We start from the raw sequence: 16,733 nt of genomic DNA, 5'->3' as shown, positions 1-16,733 counted from the left end.
TGTGAGTGGAACAATTGTCATAAGTGCATTTACATTTTCAAGGAAGTCTAAGATATACATTTCTTGTTAGTCACTTTGCGAAGTCAAAAGCTAGTTTTGCAGCAATTGAAATTTGCCTCTGATTTTATATTGGTACGGCAACTGAGCATATGCTGAATCCCGTCAGTCCACATCTGTTTGTCATCTTTACTTCTGCACTCAAACTCTATCACTCTTTCAGCTGTTTTTATCCCAAAGTAAGATCTTTGCTCGTTGCAGTCTTCTTTCTCCCTTCCAGGCCACGCTGGTATGTCTCTGTATACTCCAGACACTACGCCTGTGATAAAAGCAAGGCTCGACTCAGTGGACGGGAAGAGAAAGAGGTATTTATCACTTTGGGTTTGAGTGTTTGCTTACACTTCTTCTTTTTTGTGAATGTTCCCGCCATGTGCTTGCTTTTCATTTTAGCTACCACCTGTTTGTTTACAAATTTTAGTCGGTGCTTGATTTTTCTGAGAGAATAAAAATAGAAAGAAAAAGAAGTATTGCATCTATTTAATTATGTGGCTGAACTTCCTGGAGGTATTTTTCATTTAAAGATTGCTTTTATTTTCTTTTAAACTTGACCATTTCTGAAATTTATCACTTCTAGTTGTATGATGTAGTTTTGTGGTTTATATGTCTCCTGCTTTACCTGCCAATTTGAATTGATGTTAAAAGAAACTTGCTTCCAGTGGAGAGCTCCTGCCATCAACATTTACATGACGGTCAGTGCCAGTTGCTTCTCATTTATGGATTTTGTCAATGTGACTTTACCACTACATACAAATCCTTCGATTATCAATGTGTAATATGTACCTTTCCTTGTAAGTTTGAGAAGTTCTCCCCCTCTTGTCACAAAGTTCAGCGCTGCCAAGATGTTAGATTCTTTGCCTTCTTCACCCTTTTCCTCCACCAGAGCAAAGGCTGTACTTCCATGTCCCTTTTGCAGTCTTGCCCTTAGAGCGTTAGCTCCTCGTAAGGCTGCTCATGTAAATTTCAAATAATCTTAGACAATACTTGATCATATTGGAAACATCTCAGCAAAAATCATTTATTCATTGCATTCATTTTCTTCCTGCCATTCTTATTTTAATTTGAGCAGTTTAATTTGTATTCTATCCTGGCTTTATTCAGACTGGGTGATTGGTCTACCTAGAAGGATGACTGATATTTTTGTCCAACATTTCAGCTGAATTTAGCAAATTTGTTGGGTTTACTGGTTGAGATTGAATTAATTGACATACAAATCATAGAACCACCTAATTTTAGAGCAATTGAATAAGTTTTCTGATACCTGTAGCCGCTCCAGCTGTTAGGGTCATGATATCTCCACTAGTCCTTGCATTTACAGCAGAGTTGACAACTGTTAAGATTTGGTCGTGTTCAGCACCCATTTCCTCTGCAATCTCGATGCAGTGAGATGCTACTAGAGCTGCTGCTGAAGCCATTGCAGCTGGTGTTTTGGAATGTGCCTTCTGGCAGGTTGAAGCCATTTCCACTGACATCGCATTTGAGGCAGCTAGAGCTGCAACAGCAGCAGCGACCCCTACAACAGATACAGCTGCATGTAGTTGTGCATTATGAGCTCTGATCTCCTGTTTCTTCCTCTCTTTTTGATCCTTCAACCATCTTCCCATTGTTCTCCCTTTAATTATGCTCTTGTATAGCTGCACAGCAATAAGGTCAATGAGAATGACACTAATACTATTAATTATTTTGACAACATTGAATAATAAGATACCCCAGTTTTGAGCAGTTGTTGACTTGAAAGGAATTCTGGGTTGAGTGCTTGATGAAGTAAAATTAGTTCCTGCATAGATTACATTATTATTAGAAGTAATATTTTGTTAAACAGTTTATTCTTTTGAATGCTTGATTCCAATAGATGCAGGCTTGAGTTCAGCTAGAAATTATGATTTATGCAATTTACTTATCCATGTGGATCAATAAGCTGACTCATTTCCTGCCGCAGGGTGTAGGGGCATAATGCCTGTTCCAAGTCAGTGAAAACAGAGAGGGAACAAGAAATACCTTCATTTCTTCACTATCCCTTGAAGATATTGGAGGGCTGCCATTACCACCACTAGTTAACTGTTGAAAATGCTGTGAAATAAGAAAAAAATTTATTTTAAAGAATGGGATTCCATTTAATAGTGAAATTTCTGAAATATGACAAAAAATAAAGTCAGGATTTTAACTATTCCTGTGAATAGTTGGATTTTGTGTGTTTGTTCTCATAAAATATCCTCAGTTTGATATTTAAGGACTAAGTTACTGATTCTTGTGTCAGAGTTAAAGGATCTTACAGATTCTGTGGGAGCTGTAGCACTTGCATCTTGCCCTTCAGCTTGAGCAGAAAACCAAGGAGGCTTCTCAACGTTTTCAGAAGCTACATGTGTTTTGGAAAGAACTTTAGAGAGTTCCATGGCTGAAAGGCTCCATGATCTAGCAAGAAACTCCATGGACTCGGTAGGAGTTTCAGGTGCGTCACATGAGACTGCTTGCCAAAGAACAGGACCATTTTCATCTATATTCTCCAGCTTTTGTGATAAGCTCTTTGTGCTGCTAGAGCTCACTGAATCACACAAACCCATGAAAAGAACACATATAATTAGTGTTCCATTAACACTAAAAAAAAAGATAGCTTTATAATCATTAAAAAGAAGCTTACTTCTGAGCATGCTATCTCCACTAGGTTCTGACTCTTCTGCAATTTGGCCTTTGGTGCAAGTTCTCATGCTAAGAAATAAAGAGAAAGCTAACGAAGAGAAGTAGAATAGTTGGATATTTAACTTGGGAAATGAAGTGAAATTGCCTTTTTTTTTTAATGAAGAAAACGAAAGTGGAGAAAAAATTAAAGATTTAATATTATATAATAGAGAAAGGGCCCTCTATCAAAGAGCAGTTCATCTTTGTCCTCAACTTCAGGTATATGCTTTAGACCTCCACTCCTTTGTGTTCTACACATAAAGAGCTAAAGATCATTTTTTCTTGAGCGGCGAGATCATCATTGCTAGGGTTCTTTGTCGTATCTATCACTATCGATTGCCTTTTCAAATACCCTTTGATGTGGCCAAAATATTACATGAATTAAATAATGCCCTCCTAACTTAAGTTTAAATTTATAATTTTACAATTTTAAAAGCGATTCTTATATCACTAAATCATAGTTAATTTAGTGTCTTCTCTCTTTTTCTCTCGCTCTATTTTTCTCTTAAAACACTCTTTTATTTTGAAAGATTGTTGCAGCCTTCTTTATTTGGCAGTAGCCCTTTCCCTTCTTTTTTTTAACTATTTTAATTTTTTTTCTTAGCAAATAAAGCTAGTTCTTTCAAATTTATGGATTTCTTTCATTTTATGGATTTTCTCATTATTTACTCTGTTTGATGGAGATTATAGTTTCAAATGGTTTTTATTATTCCTCAACTCGGAAAAATAAACTCTACAATTTCTTGAAGATTTTTACCTCGATTTACTTAATGTATAAAATAATTTTCAAGCAGCTATAAATATCAATGTGAGGTTATGTGATTTCATCAATTTCTAGTAGGGTGAGCATTCGGTTCAAATCGAACCGAATCAAACCGAACTGAATTAAATTATAAAAACTGAACCGTAAATTTTAGAAATCGAACCGAACCTAAATGGTGAAAAACCGAATCGAACCGAACCGTTCTATTTCGGTTTGGTTCGATTTAAACTGATCGGTTTGATTTTTATTGATTTTTGAATTTAGACTTGATTTTCAAGTTATTTGATCTAATTTTAACTTTGGTTTGAACCTAATAACCATTAATCAATGAAATTAAACAATTAATATATATAAAATTAAATATAATTCATAAATTTTTCATAAAAATAAATCAATTCAAAAATCGATTCGGTTCGATTTAGTTTGATTTGACTATATAAATTACTATTCAGTTCGATTCAGTTTAACCGATTTTTTTCTCTTCAAAACTGAACCGAACTGAAATAATCGAAATTTTTATAATTTAAAACCGAACCGAATCGATTTAATTTTAAAACTGAACCGATTAAACCGAATTGACTCAGTTCGGTTCAATTTTTCGGTTTGAACCGAATTCTGCTCAGCCCTAATTTCTAGATAGTAAAGAACTTTTAGACTGATTTATTCGGAGATCAATACGATTCTCAACCGTCTACAACATTATGCATATAAAGGTAAATGAAAAATTTTGCTTTTTTATTTTCCAAATCTTTGTAAGGGTTATCTCTTTTCTTTTTCAAAATTTGTGATGAATATAGATAAATGAGTATGTTTATGTTCCTTAATTTATGAATTTTATCTTCATCTGTAACATATGAATGAAATCTTTCTATCTTGAAAAAAAAATCATAGCTAATTCGTTATTGGCTGCTTCTAATCTATTATATGTGAATGGCTATGGTAAGACAAAAGGGAGGGTCTTTAAGCTGCTACTCCTTTCAATTCTCTCAATTGCATCCATTGATTACAGGATTTTCTACAGGGTAGGATGGCTATTTGTTGTCCACAAGAATGGCTAAAAAGAAACTACTAGAGCATACCTGCATGTCTCTGAGACAAAGGAAAAATCCCTGTTTGCTAGAAAGATTCTCAATAATACACCCAAGAAAAATGAGTTAAAAGAAAAGGGGGGGCATTTCAAAGCAATTAAGGCACACAGCTTTGAAGCTTTTCTTATTTTAACCTTTCATATTTTCCCACTTTTCATCTTGTCAAGGAACCTTTTTGACTAGAAAAGAAGGAAAAATTTGGCAGTATTTTCTGTTGCAACCAGAAAAGGAAAAAAAAGAAAAAAAGAAAAAAAGAAAGACAGAAGTTGGAACATTTCTGAATTTGAGGTTTAGACTAGAACTTAAAAATGGGAAACAATGTCAGGAATCAATGTCCATTTCCTGTCTATATTTCTACTTTAAATTAATATTTTTTTTTTATCTTTTCTTTTACCTTTTATTATTTTTTCTAATATTGAGAGATAATTGTGTTTAGTGAGATTTCAACCCTCATATTCTTTATGTTTGAGATACAAATTAATTTATCAATTAAAAAAAATAAAATTTTAATGTTTAAATTAGACTTTTTTCTTTTTAAGGAAAAGCAATTAAACCTGTTATTTATTTTTAAGTTTGATGAACCTCATAAGGGTATAAGGGGAAAAAAGAAAAGAAATAACATATTATTATTCATAAATTAAAAAAAAATTGTCAAAATATAGTTTCCCACATATATATAGAGCTGTTAATAATTTTAATTTTTATATTTATTTTTAATTTTAATATATAAAAATAAAATAATATTTTAAATTTTTTATTTTTTATTTAATATTTTTTATTATTTATTAAATAAATTATACTTTTTATCTTAAATGGTATTTATTTCTTTTCCATTAGATGGGTTTCAAAACAATTTGGATTTTTAATCTTTTTATTTCTAATTTTTCATGATAAAAATATAATAATATAATAGAAATATTGATTAAAAATATAAAATATATTATTTTCTCTATGAGAAATATTACGTAGTAATATTAGTTAACTCTTTAAAATAAATATATATATATATATATATATGTGTGTGTGCACGCGAGCGAGCGTGTAAAAATATGAAAGACTTAGAATTACCTTCTTCTTCCCCGCATATGGAACAAAAAAAATTATTATGTCATTAAAATAGACTAAACATAGTATTAAAGGGCCGCCAAGGAAGTTCTAAAAAGAATGATTAGTATTGTACGGTGGTGGTTTAGTGAAAATGGGCCTGGAGGAGTTGTGTGAATTGTAGGCAGAGCCACCAGAAGGCAGCAATCCCTGCAAATGCTTTTCATCATTACTTGAATTCTCATCATGTCTACCACATTACCCACATTCCTCCATTACCCTACAATTAACCCATCTCCTCCCATTCAAATCAATTCAACATCCATTAAGGCTACAAGTTGGGTAGGTTTACAATGGTTTTATGCATAAAAACAATATCAAATATATTATACAATTCCCCTTATTTTAGATCCTCTTTTTCACCCATAATGCTCATTATTAGGATAAACTTCTCAGCACATAATACAAATAATAATGATTTATGTCCATTTATCCATAAACAATTCCCAATTTAGTGATTAGGATTTCATTCCCACCATGCTCCCATGTTTTCTGGACCATTTTTTAACACATCAATCTCCAACAACTAACAACAAATCTTTGTTATTTATTATAGACAAGAAAAGTAGAAAACCCATTACTGCTGCTCAGCATTATCAAACCTCCACTGGAGCCTTCATGTTATCCAAGAATATGCAGACATCTCTCCACAAAGCCTGACAATTATTGTGAGGATAATAATACTATCAAATGTACAAATAAAAATCATTAGCAAAGGGAGAAGACTCAGCTGGGTTCGAACCAGCAGCCTCTTGATCTGGCACATGAAATATTCATCCATTGAGCAATGGATCCAACCATAAAATAGATCACTCCAGCAATTGGTACATGTTCCTTTCCAATCAGCAGCTTCCTCTGTAAGAAGAAACACAAGCTTAAGCCTCAATGCAGTAATTTGCGTATTTTCCTTTCGCTCATTTGTGGCTTTTTTAACACTGTAATCCTATAGCTACAAACTCGTGAACAAAATAATGAAGCGTGCTTCATTGATAAAGAAAATGGTAAGCATCAGATATAGCACGAAACACCCCCAAACACACTTCGCGGCCGCCCCCCGCCACCCCACCCCCCCAAAAAAAAAAAAAAAAACAAACCAAAAAAAAAAAAAAAGGGGAGAGAGAGTTTTTAAATGGCTTACAGAGTAACAGATAATAATCTGCCAATGTTCCATAATCCATGAGGAATTTTCCAAGTATTGATTTGAACTGTGAGAGCCATTCCATTCGAGTAATGGCTTCCGAAAATAGTAAAAATCACCTTGCAGTAGACAGCTGAATATGGAAAAACAAAATCAGCATTCAAAGAAAAGAGTAAAAAAAAAGGCTTGGCATACATTAAATACCTCAGCAAGGACTCAAGGATTCCAGAATCCACTACACCAATTGGAAGAATGTTTTAGCAAGTCATCCTTATTTTGCATCAATACTCCCAATGACTTAGCATTCATCAATTAACCAATCTCATATCATAATAATATAGTGTAGAGTATCTGGCAAAGGAAAATATATATATGGTCAAGCACAAAAAGCTTCATAAAGTTATGTTACATGGAGAAAAGGTAATTGCAACTGATAAAAGCCCAATCACTAGCTTACTCTACTTTTTTCAGACGCAAGCACCTAGATTCAAACTGATTCAGGTAAAAAATCCAAAGCTTGATTCAGAAATACAAAAGCAAAAAGAACAGAAAGCACCATAATCATTACTTAGATGAGAAACATATTCAAAATACTTGTACATTCTTCAAGCTTCAAGGAACCTCATGATCAATTAATAGAATAATGGGAGAAACGCTTTACATATCATCCAACAAAACAATTAAACATATACAGGCTTAATCACTTTCAATCCATGCAAGCAGGAAAAAAAAAAAACACTTCGATGGACTAGGACCCAGCACCATCCAATGTCTGTACTTTGTAGTCACCTTGTGAATGATATATTGACCAAACCAAATTTCTTGGGTTCAAGGCATTCAAACTCTGATATTAACTTCATATCTGGATTCTGTCCCTGAAATATGTAGCCAAAAGTAACCCCCCCAAAAAAAAAAGAAAATCTTAGTAGTTGATCAATAAAACACAGTTTACAGCATTTACAGTCATAAATGCATCCATGGATTCCATATTAAGAATTTAACCATAAAATATTACCAAAAAGAAAGAAAAAAAATGGATGTAGAGTTAGCACACAAATTACTTAGCTGAAGATATTCTCATCAAGCTGCTGGCACCAGTTTTGTTCCCAAACCCACGACCAATATTCAAAGCTTCATTTGAACCCCCTAGTTTCTTAATATTTCTTCCAAGGGAACTGGGTAGAGAAAATGACGTTGATGGCATTGGCGCATTGGTTACTGTCTGCAAAAAAAAAAAAAAAAAAAAAAAAACAAATTGCACATCAATTAATCGTCCAAATATCATTCCTGGATAAAAACCAGTGAGGAACAAAGCTCCCTTTCAAATAAAAAGAGTAGGCAGGGTTGCATCACATGCAACAATGTGTATGCAAACTAGGCCGCAGGCCATTCCATAAGAGATAGAGAGGACATAGACAACTCACATGTTTGTCATTTGGATTATCAGTGCCTAAATTCTGGGGTGATCTTAACTGTGTATGAACACCAGGAAGAACAAGATTATTTGATCCTTCGTGCTCTGTAACTTCAGCTGAACAAGATTTGCAATTGACACCTGAAATTGCAATATGCGTTATTCATTTATTTTATAATAATATGATTAATTTTTTTATCTTTGTAAATAAATATTTTCTTAAATAATTATTCAATTTTAGTTATGAAAAAGTAATAGTATAATTTAATTATAGAAAAATCATTATTTTTCATTTGGAAAATAGAGAACTTTGTTATAAAGGAAAAACAGTAGAAAACAATTTAAAACTGTTTTCCAAATCTTTGTTAAATTATGGAAACCGGAAAGTTCTTCATTTGGGAAACAGGCACATTTGAACATAAAATTCTGTTTTCCAATTCTTTTAGAAAAATTGTTCAGAAAACTACTCTAGTTTTCCACAAGTGAAAAGGCCCTTAGAGTCTCCAAAGAATTAAATTTTTTCATCCTTTTTCATTAGCACATCTCTACCAAAGAACTTCATCCCCGCTTTTTTGAATTGGCATCTGCATTTTAAGCCCCACACTAAAAGTGCCAATTGTAATCCAAACCCCCCAAAAGGGGGATTGCAGAAAACTTAAACAAGTATCTATATTCATTCTCAAATAAGCAAAATATAGATGTCTCAAAAGAAAAAAAGGTTTGGTTCAGACAATGTGCTAGCAGCGTTCAATATTATTATATCATATTATCTAAAAGAGTCCATTTTATCATTATTCAATCTATCAGAGTAAAATTGTTAAACATGTGGAAAGTGACCACCATTTGACAATTTTATAGATGAATCTATCATTATAATTAAAATATCTAATGAAGCAACTGCAGAGAACAAGATCACACTGAAATTCAACCTCTCATTCCTATTTTGCTATTCCTTTCTTGGAACTAATGGTTACAACAAATTCACTTGTATCTGGCTTAAGCATTACCATGCAATGTAAAAATTATAGACTACACCATTGTACTGGAGATAAATAATGTACCCTTAACATCCTTCAACTCCCACCAACCATAACTAAATTATTCTTCCCTCCACAAATTTTTGCACAAAAAAAAAAGATTTCCTCATAATTCAAAGTAGCAAAATTCAATCATAATTAGTTGTGTCTAAAAAGAATCACCACTGACAGTAATGGCAATCCTGTAGCTTAGCTATATGTTTCTCCAAATCCACAGCCACAGCTCCACTGCTTGTAACTCCAGAAACTGGCTGCAGGCCATGAAGAAATTTTCATGAAACAAATAAATCAATATTGACTTAAAGAAACCCTGGATTTAATGAAAATTATGTAGTTTAATTACACATATAAGGTTATTTATGCATCTACTATAGTACTATTTAAATAAGCACATAAAAAAAATAGATACATATTAATGTCTGAGGAAAACCAAAAACTAATAGTTGGGAGAAGACAAATTAAAATGTCAACATATAAATATTTGTTAACTCACTGGAAATAACTTAAAAGAAAGAAGAGGAAAAGAATAGGGGTGGAGGATACAACACTAACCGATGATTGAGGTTGTTTCTTTGCAAGTGTCTGCTGATACTCTAGAATGGTCCAGTCGAAAATGTAATCAAACTCGTATGCTGGCAGATATTAGAAAAAAGTGGGATAAAACACCAATTGGAAGACAGTCAATTAAGCTACGAAAACCAAGATAGGAACCAATGGGCAAATTATTGTTCAATTATCAGCTTTCCAGTTTTTGTACTCACTAGTCCAATCCCAAGAAGGGCAAATAAAGTACGAAACAAGGTAAGAATAGTCTATAGTCTAGACCCTAACACTGAACTCCAGGGTTAAAACTGAGGTGTTGTCATGCATTTATTAATTCAAACTTCCATTTTTGGCCAGGAAAAATTAACTCCTCTAGCACACAAGGCTTCCTAGTTCCAACACAACAATCTATGGAAAAGTTAGATGTGTGCAATCTTAGAGGCCATTTCCAGGATTTGAACTTATGATCTTCCAGGTCACAAATGATACTATAATAATGACAATATAGAAAATCCATGTCAACCCAGGTTATGATATTGATTGCTAAATGCTTGTCTAGAGGCAACTTGATTTGTCCTCTACACTGTCACTCTGATATAAAATTTTAAACATGTTTCTTCCCAAACATACAAAATACATACAAGAGAGTATCCCTGGTACATGATATTTGTGGATGATATGGTTCTGATAGATGAGATGCGAGAAGGAGTCAATAGAAAACTAGAGTTTTGGAGAAGTACTCTATAGTCAAAGGGTTTTAAATTAAGTAAAACGAAGACAGAATATATGCATTGCAAGTTCAGTGAAAGTCGAACTGGTGATAGGGAATGAGTTAGTTTGGATGGAGTGGTACAGTCCCAAAGTAATCATTTTAAATATCTCGACTCAGTCCTTCAAGTAGATGGGGGATGTGAGGAGGATATTAGTCATAGGATTAAAGCCAGATGGTTGAAGTGGAGACGTGCCATGGGAGTTTTATGTGATCGCAAGATTCCCAATAAGTTGAAAGGAAAATTTTATCGTACAGTCGTACGACCGGCCATGTTATATGTTAGTGAGTGTTGGGCACTGAAGGAGTCGTATGTATCTAAGATAAGAGTTACAGAGATGAAAATGTTAAGGTGAATGAGTGGCCATACTAGACTAGATAAAGTCCGTAATAAGAGTATTAGAGAAAAGGTAGGAGCACCGACAATTGAGGATAAATTGAGAGAAGTGAGAGTAAACAAACGGAGGCTCCAATTAGACAAGTAGAGTAGATTAGGTTAGTGGATAAAAAGAAAGGAAGAAGTAGACCTAAACTGACTTGGAGGAGAGTAATACAACATAATCTAGAAGAATTACACAGTTTCAAGGATTTAACCCAAGAACGTCTAGACTGGAGAAACATAATCCATGTAGTCACCCTAAAGTTTTTTGATAAAGGCTTAGTTGAATTGAGTTTCTTCCCAAACATAAATAAGATCCAAGATGAAAAGAATAAAGGTTTACACCTCACACCATATTTACAGAAATCTGAAAACTATTAAAGTACATCCTGAACTTAACAATATATAAGATCACCATAAAATTTTAGATAAGTAGGCAGTATTCACTAAATGAACCAATAGAACTTCTTTTTCATAATTATCAAACTTCAGCAGAAAAGGTTTTTATTTCTTAAAAAAAAAAAAGGTAATTGATCAATGTATAAATATTATTTTAGACTGCCAATGACATGGGTCTCTGAAAAGGAACTTTCCTCTTTTAGTTATTATCATTTCGTGAAAACGCAATCAGTTAATTTTTTGATTTTTAAAGAGATATAAAAGCGTTAACATTCAAATTGAGAAATTCTTCAAGTTGTAAGTTTGGTGATCATTTAACCATAGAATCTACACTTGGCTTGACAATTGCTAATTGATTGTTTTAATTAATCTACAGTGGCAAGCAACAATCTAATTGCTTTCATCCTGTGAAAGTAAAACCTCCGCTCTGTAATGTTTGAAAATCTAAACCATCACACAATAAGAGATGTTCAAATTAAGCTTAGAACAACTTCGGATTGAATCAATGAAAGAATTCCATAACAATCTCAGTAGTAAGACTGCTGATTTGTACAAGTAAGAATGTTAAGGTGGAAACCCAACAGCAGAATCAAGAATCAATACTTAACAAGGGTCTCGAAAAAGTTGAGCCCATCAAGCTCCGGTGCAAACCTTGGGGCCCTGCTTGGTGGTTGCTCCTGTTTTCCGTCGGCAGTCGACGGTAAAGACGAGCTTTGCTGCGGCTTCTTGATCAAGTTATCCGTAGATGCAGAAGCAAAAGAGGACCTGATAGTTTGGCCCAAGATTTCAGCGCAGAGTGCATCGAAGGAGCTAAAGATGGAATTCATGATTGGTATTGAAAAGTTGAAACAAGTTGATTCCTCAGAACTCAAAGATAGGAATTTGGGATTTGCTTGTGTTGGGGGGAAAAAGGCGTAATATTTATAGGAACAACCAACCAGGACCCTTGAATGCGGAGGAGAAGTTGGCTTCCATATTGCTTCAAGTCTTCCTTCGTCAAAAAGAATGGGCTAAAGAGCGCGTCAAGACAGATTCTACCGGTGGAAATTTCTGGTGTATACCTTTATTTATAGACCCAATTAATAAATATTAATTTTAAGTAAATTATATTAATTTTTTTAATAAAATATTTTATTATAATTTTAAATAATATATATATTTTATATAAATTTATAAAGAGAAATATTAACTTTTCTCAATTTTTTAAATTAATTATAATTATATTTTTATTATTTAAATTAATTTTAATATTTAAATTTTAAAATTTTTAATTTTAAACTTCATATAAATTTAAATGATTATTTCTAATTATAGTATGATTTTAATTAAATATAAAATTTTATGAAAAAATAATTAATAAGTGAAAAATAAAAAATAAAATTAATTTATAATATGCATATATGAAGAGAAAATATTAAGATTTTTAAAAACACTTTTTATTATTTTTAATTATTTATAAAAATATCAAAAACTTACTCATAGAGATAGATAAATAATTTATCGTCAATCATGTGTATTAACTATAATAACCTATCACTAATCTATATAATTTCATCGTTAATATCATTTAAGAATAAAAAAATATGTCGCTAACAATTTTAATAAATAAAGGCTTTATATACATTAACGCCACTAAAAATTTTTAGTGACACAAAATTTGTTATTAAATCCCTAATAATGTCAATTTTCAAAATTTGTTATTAAATCCCTAATAATGTCAATTTTTACTATGTCGTTGTTAATAACTTTTAGCGGTGAATTATCTGCCACTAAATATGCAAAATTTTAATTTTTATTATTATGATAATTAATATAAATTAAATTTTTAATATTATTTTAATAGCAATTCTACTTATACTAGAAGAGCATATTATAATTCTTGATATGGTAATTCTATAACTTTAATCTTTTAAGTATTATTAATTTATTAAAAATTATTTAATTTATTTTAATGAAATTAATAAAAAAATCGAACATGAATATTACTCTTACAATTTTTTTTAATTATTTTAAATATTTAAAAATTTATAATATTAAATTTTATTTTAATTTTTCATTAACAATATATATATATATATATATATATATATATATATATATATATATATATATATATATATATATATATATATATATTTCAAAGTGGAAAGGAGGAGAATAATAGGAGAAACAAAAATATCCTTCACATAATTATAAAATTATTATTAAAAATTAAATATTTCATTAAATAAAAATTCACATTTATATCAATAGATATATAATTATAATCTTATTCAATTATCTATTTTATTTGTTACAAATTTTTAGCCATTTTAAAAATATAAATATCAATGGATAAGTTTTAGCTCATTATTAAAATTAACAATTTGAATTTTTTTAATCCAATTCAAGTAGAATAACCACTTTATTAGTCACAAATATATAGTCAAAATTATTTTAAATTAGCTGTTAATTTCTCTTTCAATCAATTGAAATATCATAATTTTGATCAACAATTTATTTTAATTTTAACTGCTCACTAAAAATAATAAATATTTACAATTAGGCTAAAATTTTGAAAATTAAAGAATTGACTATAATGGCAAAAAATTTAAAAAATGAAAAGGGGGAACATTGAGATTTTCAAAAACACCCTTTATTATTTTTATTATTTATAAAAATATAAATTAAAACGTATCTATAAAAATCTATTAGTTGTAATTAAGATAAAGTCAAGTAGTAAAACATATATTTTTTGCTTTATAAAATATATTCTAAATGGATTATAATAATTTTATTAAAAAAATTTTTAAAAAATAAAACTATTTTGAAAATAACTTTTAGTAAATAATAAATATTAATTTATAAAATTAAAATATTCATATTTTTATACCATATTCATGGTATTTGATTTATAAGATTTTAATCACTAAAGTACTATATATATGAAAATTTTTATTTTATGTGTTTTATTTATAATACTTTAATTGACTAAAGTAATATAAATTTTATTTTATGTGTTTTATTTATAATATTTTAATTGACTAAAGTAATATAACTTATTAATTTTATTTTATTATAATATTTTTGAACTAATTTTAATTAGAAGTAAAATATAGTCATATTAATAAATAATTAAATTTAATTAACTATTATTATATATAAAGAAATTTAAATCACGAGTATATATAATGAGTAGATCAACATGTAATTAAGATAAAAACTAGTATTTAATAAAAATATATACTCGAATTAATGTAGCACACGAAAAAATAATATAATGACTATTATTTTCTTATAAAAAATATACATGAAAAATTTTTGTTAAAAATAATTTAAATAAAGAAAATTAATCTTATAGGTAATAATAGATTATTTTTCATTTTAAAAGACAAAAAAAAATTTCTGCAATTAATTTAAAAAGAACTATATATATTACTCTAAATTTAAGAGATGTCTAGTATAATATTAACAAAAAATAATTATTACTCTTATAATTTTTTACTCGTATGCTAGTGGATGTCGAAAAAAAGTGGGATAAAACATCAATCAGAAGACAGTCAATTAAGCCATGAAATCAAGATAGAAACCAATGGACAAATTATTGTTTAATTATCAGCTTTACAGTTTTTGCACTCAATAGTTCAACCCCAAGAAGGGCAAATAAAGTAAGAAACAAGTTAAGTATAGTCTACAGTCTATACCTTAATAACACTAAACTCTAGGGTTAAAACTGAGGTGTTGTCATGCATTTATTAATTCAAACTTCCATTTTTGGCCAGGAAAAATTAAGTGCTCTAGCACACAAGGCTTCCTAGTTCCTACACAACAATCTATGGAAAAGTTAGATGTGTGCAATCTTAGAGGCCATTCCCAGGATTTGAACTTGTGATCTTCCAGGTCACAAATGATACTATAATAATGACAATATAGAAAATCCATGTCAACCCAGGTTATGATATTGATTGCTAAATGCTTGTCTAGAGGCAACTTGATTTGTTCTCTGCACTGTCACTCTGGTATAAAATTTTAAACATGTTTCTTCCCAAACATAAATAAGATCCAAGATGAAAAGAATCAAGGTTTACACCACACACCATATTTACAGAAATCTGAAAACTTATCAAGTACATCCTGAACTTAACAATTTTTAAGATCACCATAAAATTTTAGATAAGTTGGAAGTATTCAGTAAATGAACCAATAGAACTTTTTCACAATTATCAAACTTCAGCAGAAAAGGTTTTTATTTCTTAAAAAAAAAAAAAGTAATTGATCAATGTATAAAAATCATTTTAGACTGCCAATGATAAGGGTCTCAGAAAAGGAACTTTCCTCTGTTGGTTATTATTATTTCGTGGAAACGCAATCAGTTAATTTTCTGTTTTCTAAGGAGAGATAAAAGCGTTAACATTCAAATTGAGAAATCCTTCAAGTTTTAAGTTTCGTGATCTTTTAACCATAGAATCTACACTTGGCTTGACAATTGCTAATTGCTGGTTTTAATTAATCTACAGTGGCAAGCAACAATCTAATTGCTTTCATCCTGTGAAAGCAAAACCTCCGCTCTGTATTGTTTGAAAATCTAAACCATCACACAATAAGAGATGTTCAAATTAAGCTTAGAACAACTTCGGATTGAATCAATGAAAGAATTCCATAACAATCTCAGCAGTAAGTTTGCTGATTTGTACAAGTAAGAATGTTAAGATGGACGCCCAACAGCAGAATCAAGAATCAATACTTAACAAGGGTCTCGAAAAAGTTGAGCCCATCAAGCTCCGGTGCAAACCTCGGGGCCTTGCTTGTTGGTTGCTCCTGTTTTCGGTCGGCAGTCGACCGTAAAGACGAGCTTTGCTGCGGCTTCTTGATCAAGTTATCCGTAGATGCAGAAGCAAAAGAGGATCTAATAGTTTGGCCCAAGAATTCAGCGCAGAGTGCATCGAAGGAGCTAAAGATGGAATTCATGATTGGTATTGAAAAGATGAAACAAGTTGATTCCTCAGAACTCAAAGATAGGAATTTGGGATTTGCGTGTGTTGAGGCAAAAAAGGCGTAATATTTATAGGAACAACCAACCAGGAACCTTGAACGCGGAGGAGAAGTTGGCTTCCATGTTGCTTCAACTCTTCCTTCGTCAAAAAGATTCGGCTAAAAAGCGCGTCAAGACAGATCCTACTGCTGGAAATTTCTGTAATAAATATTAATTTTAAATTATATTAATTTTTTAAATAAAATATTTTATTATAATTTTAAATAATATTTATAGCATATATATAAATATGCAAGGAGAAGTGTTAACTTTATTAAGAATGTCCTCTATTCTTTAAATTAATTTTAATTATATTTTTATAATTTAAATTAATTTTAATATTTAAATATATTTAAAA

At 30.7% G+C, this 16,733-nt stretch overlaps 3 protein-coding genes and 1 long non-coding RNA gene across 5 annotated transcripts; all 4 read right to left on the bottom strand.

Annotated features, from left to right (window-relative positions):
• Positions 1–14: 14 nt before the first annotated feature.
• Positions 15–2,835, bottom strand: LOC110639766 (VAN3-binding protein). The gene is made up of 9 exons (XM_021790843.2): positions 2,693–2,835; positions 2,328–2,596; positions 2,053–2,124; positions 1,763–1,831; positions 1,316–1,688; positions 838–1,002; positions 674–723; positions 397–454; positions 15–316 (listed from the first exon to the last, which is right to left on the bottom strand). The coding sequence occupies exons 1-9, from the start codon at positions 2,757–2,759 to the stop codon at positions 84–86; spliced, it is 1,356 nt and encodes a 451-aa protein (XP_021646535.2). The 5' UTR covers positions 2,760–2,835; the 3' UTR covers positions 15–83.
• A 4,572-nt stretch (positions 2,836–7,407) lies between these two features.
• On the bottom strand, positions 7,408–10,945 carry LOC110639775 (uncharacterized). 2 transcript variants are annotated; one of them, XR_009148288.1, is made up of 4 exons: positions 9,827–10,945; positions 9,437–9,525; positions 8,248–8,378; positions 7,408–8,045 (listed from the first exon to the last, which is right to left on the bottom strand). It is a non-coding gene; the product is annotated as an uncharacterized LOC110639775 (long non-coding RNA). The 2 variants fall into 2 exon arrangements; XR_009148289.1 differs by having other exon boundaries at positions 9,444–9,525.
• An 888-nt stretch (positions 10,946–11,833) lies between these two features.
• LOC110639774 (uncharacterized) lies at positions 11,834–12,352 on the bottom strand. Its single transcript, XM_021790853.2, has one exon. The coding sequence runs from the start codon at positions 12,189–12,191 to the stop codon at positions 11,961–11,963; it is 231 nt and encodes a 76-aa protein (XP_021646545.1). The 5' UTR covers positions 12,192–12,352; the 3' UTR covers positions 11,834–11,960.
• Positions 12,353–15,953: 3,601 nt separating this feature from the next.
• Positions 15,954–16,486, bottom strand: LOC131179293 (uncharacterized). Its single transcript, XM_058145804.1, has one exon. It carries the CDS (start codon positions 16,309–16,311, stop codon positions 16,081–16,083), a length of 231 nt encoding a protein of 76 aa, XP_058001787.1. The 5' UTR covers positions 16,312–16,486; the 3' UTR covers positions 15,954–16,080.
• Positions 16,487–16,733: the final 247 nt, after the last annotated feature.

This window comes from Hevea brasiliensis, chromosome 4, assembly GCF_030052815.1.
Source record: "Hevea brasiliensis isolate MT/VB/25A 57/8 chromosome 4, ASM3005281v1, whole genome shotgun sequence".
NCBI lineage: Eukaryota > Viridiplantae > Streptophyta > Magnoliopsida > Malpighiales > Euphorbiaceae > Hevea > Hevea brasiliensis.
This window is presented reverse-complemented; position numbering and strand designations above follow the sequence as displayed.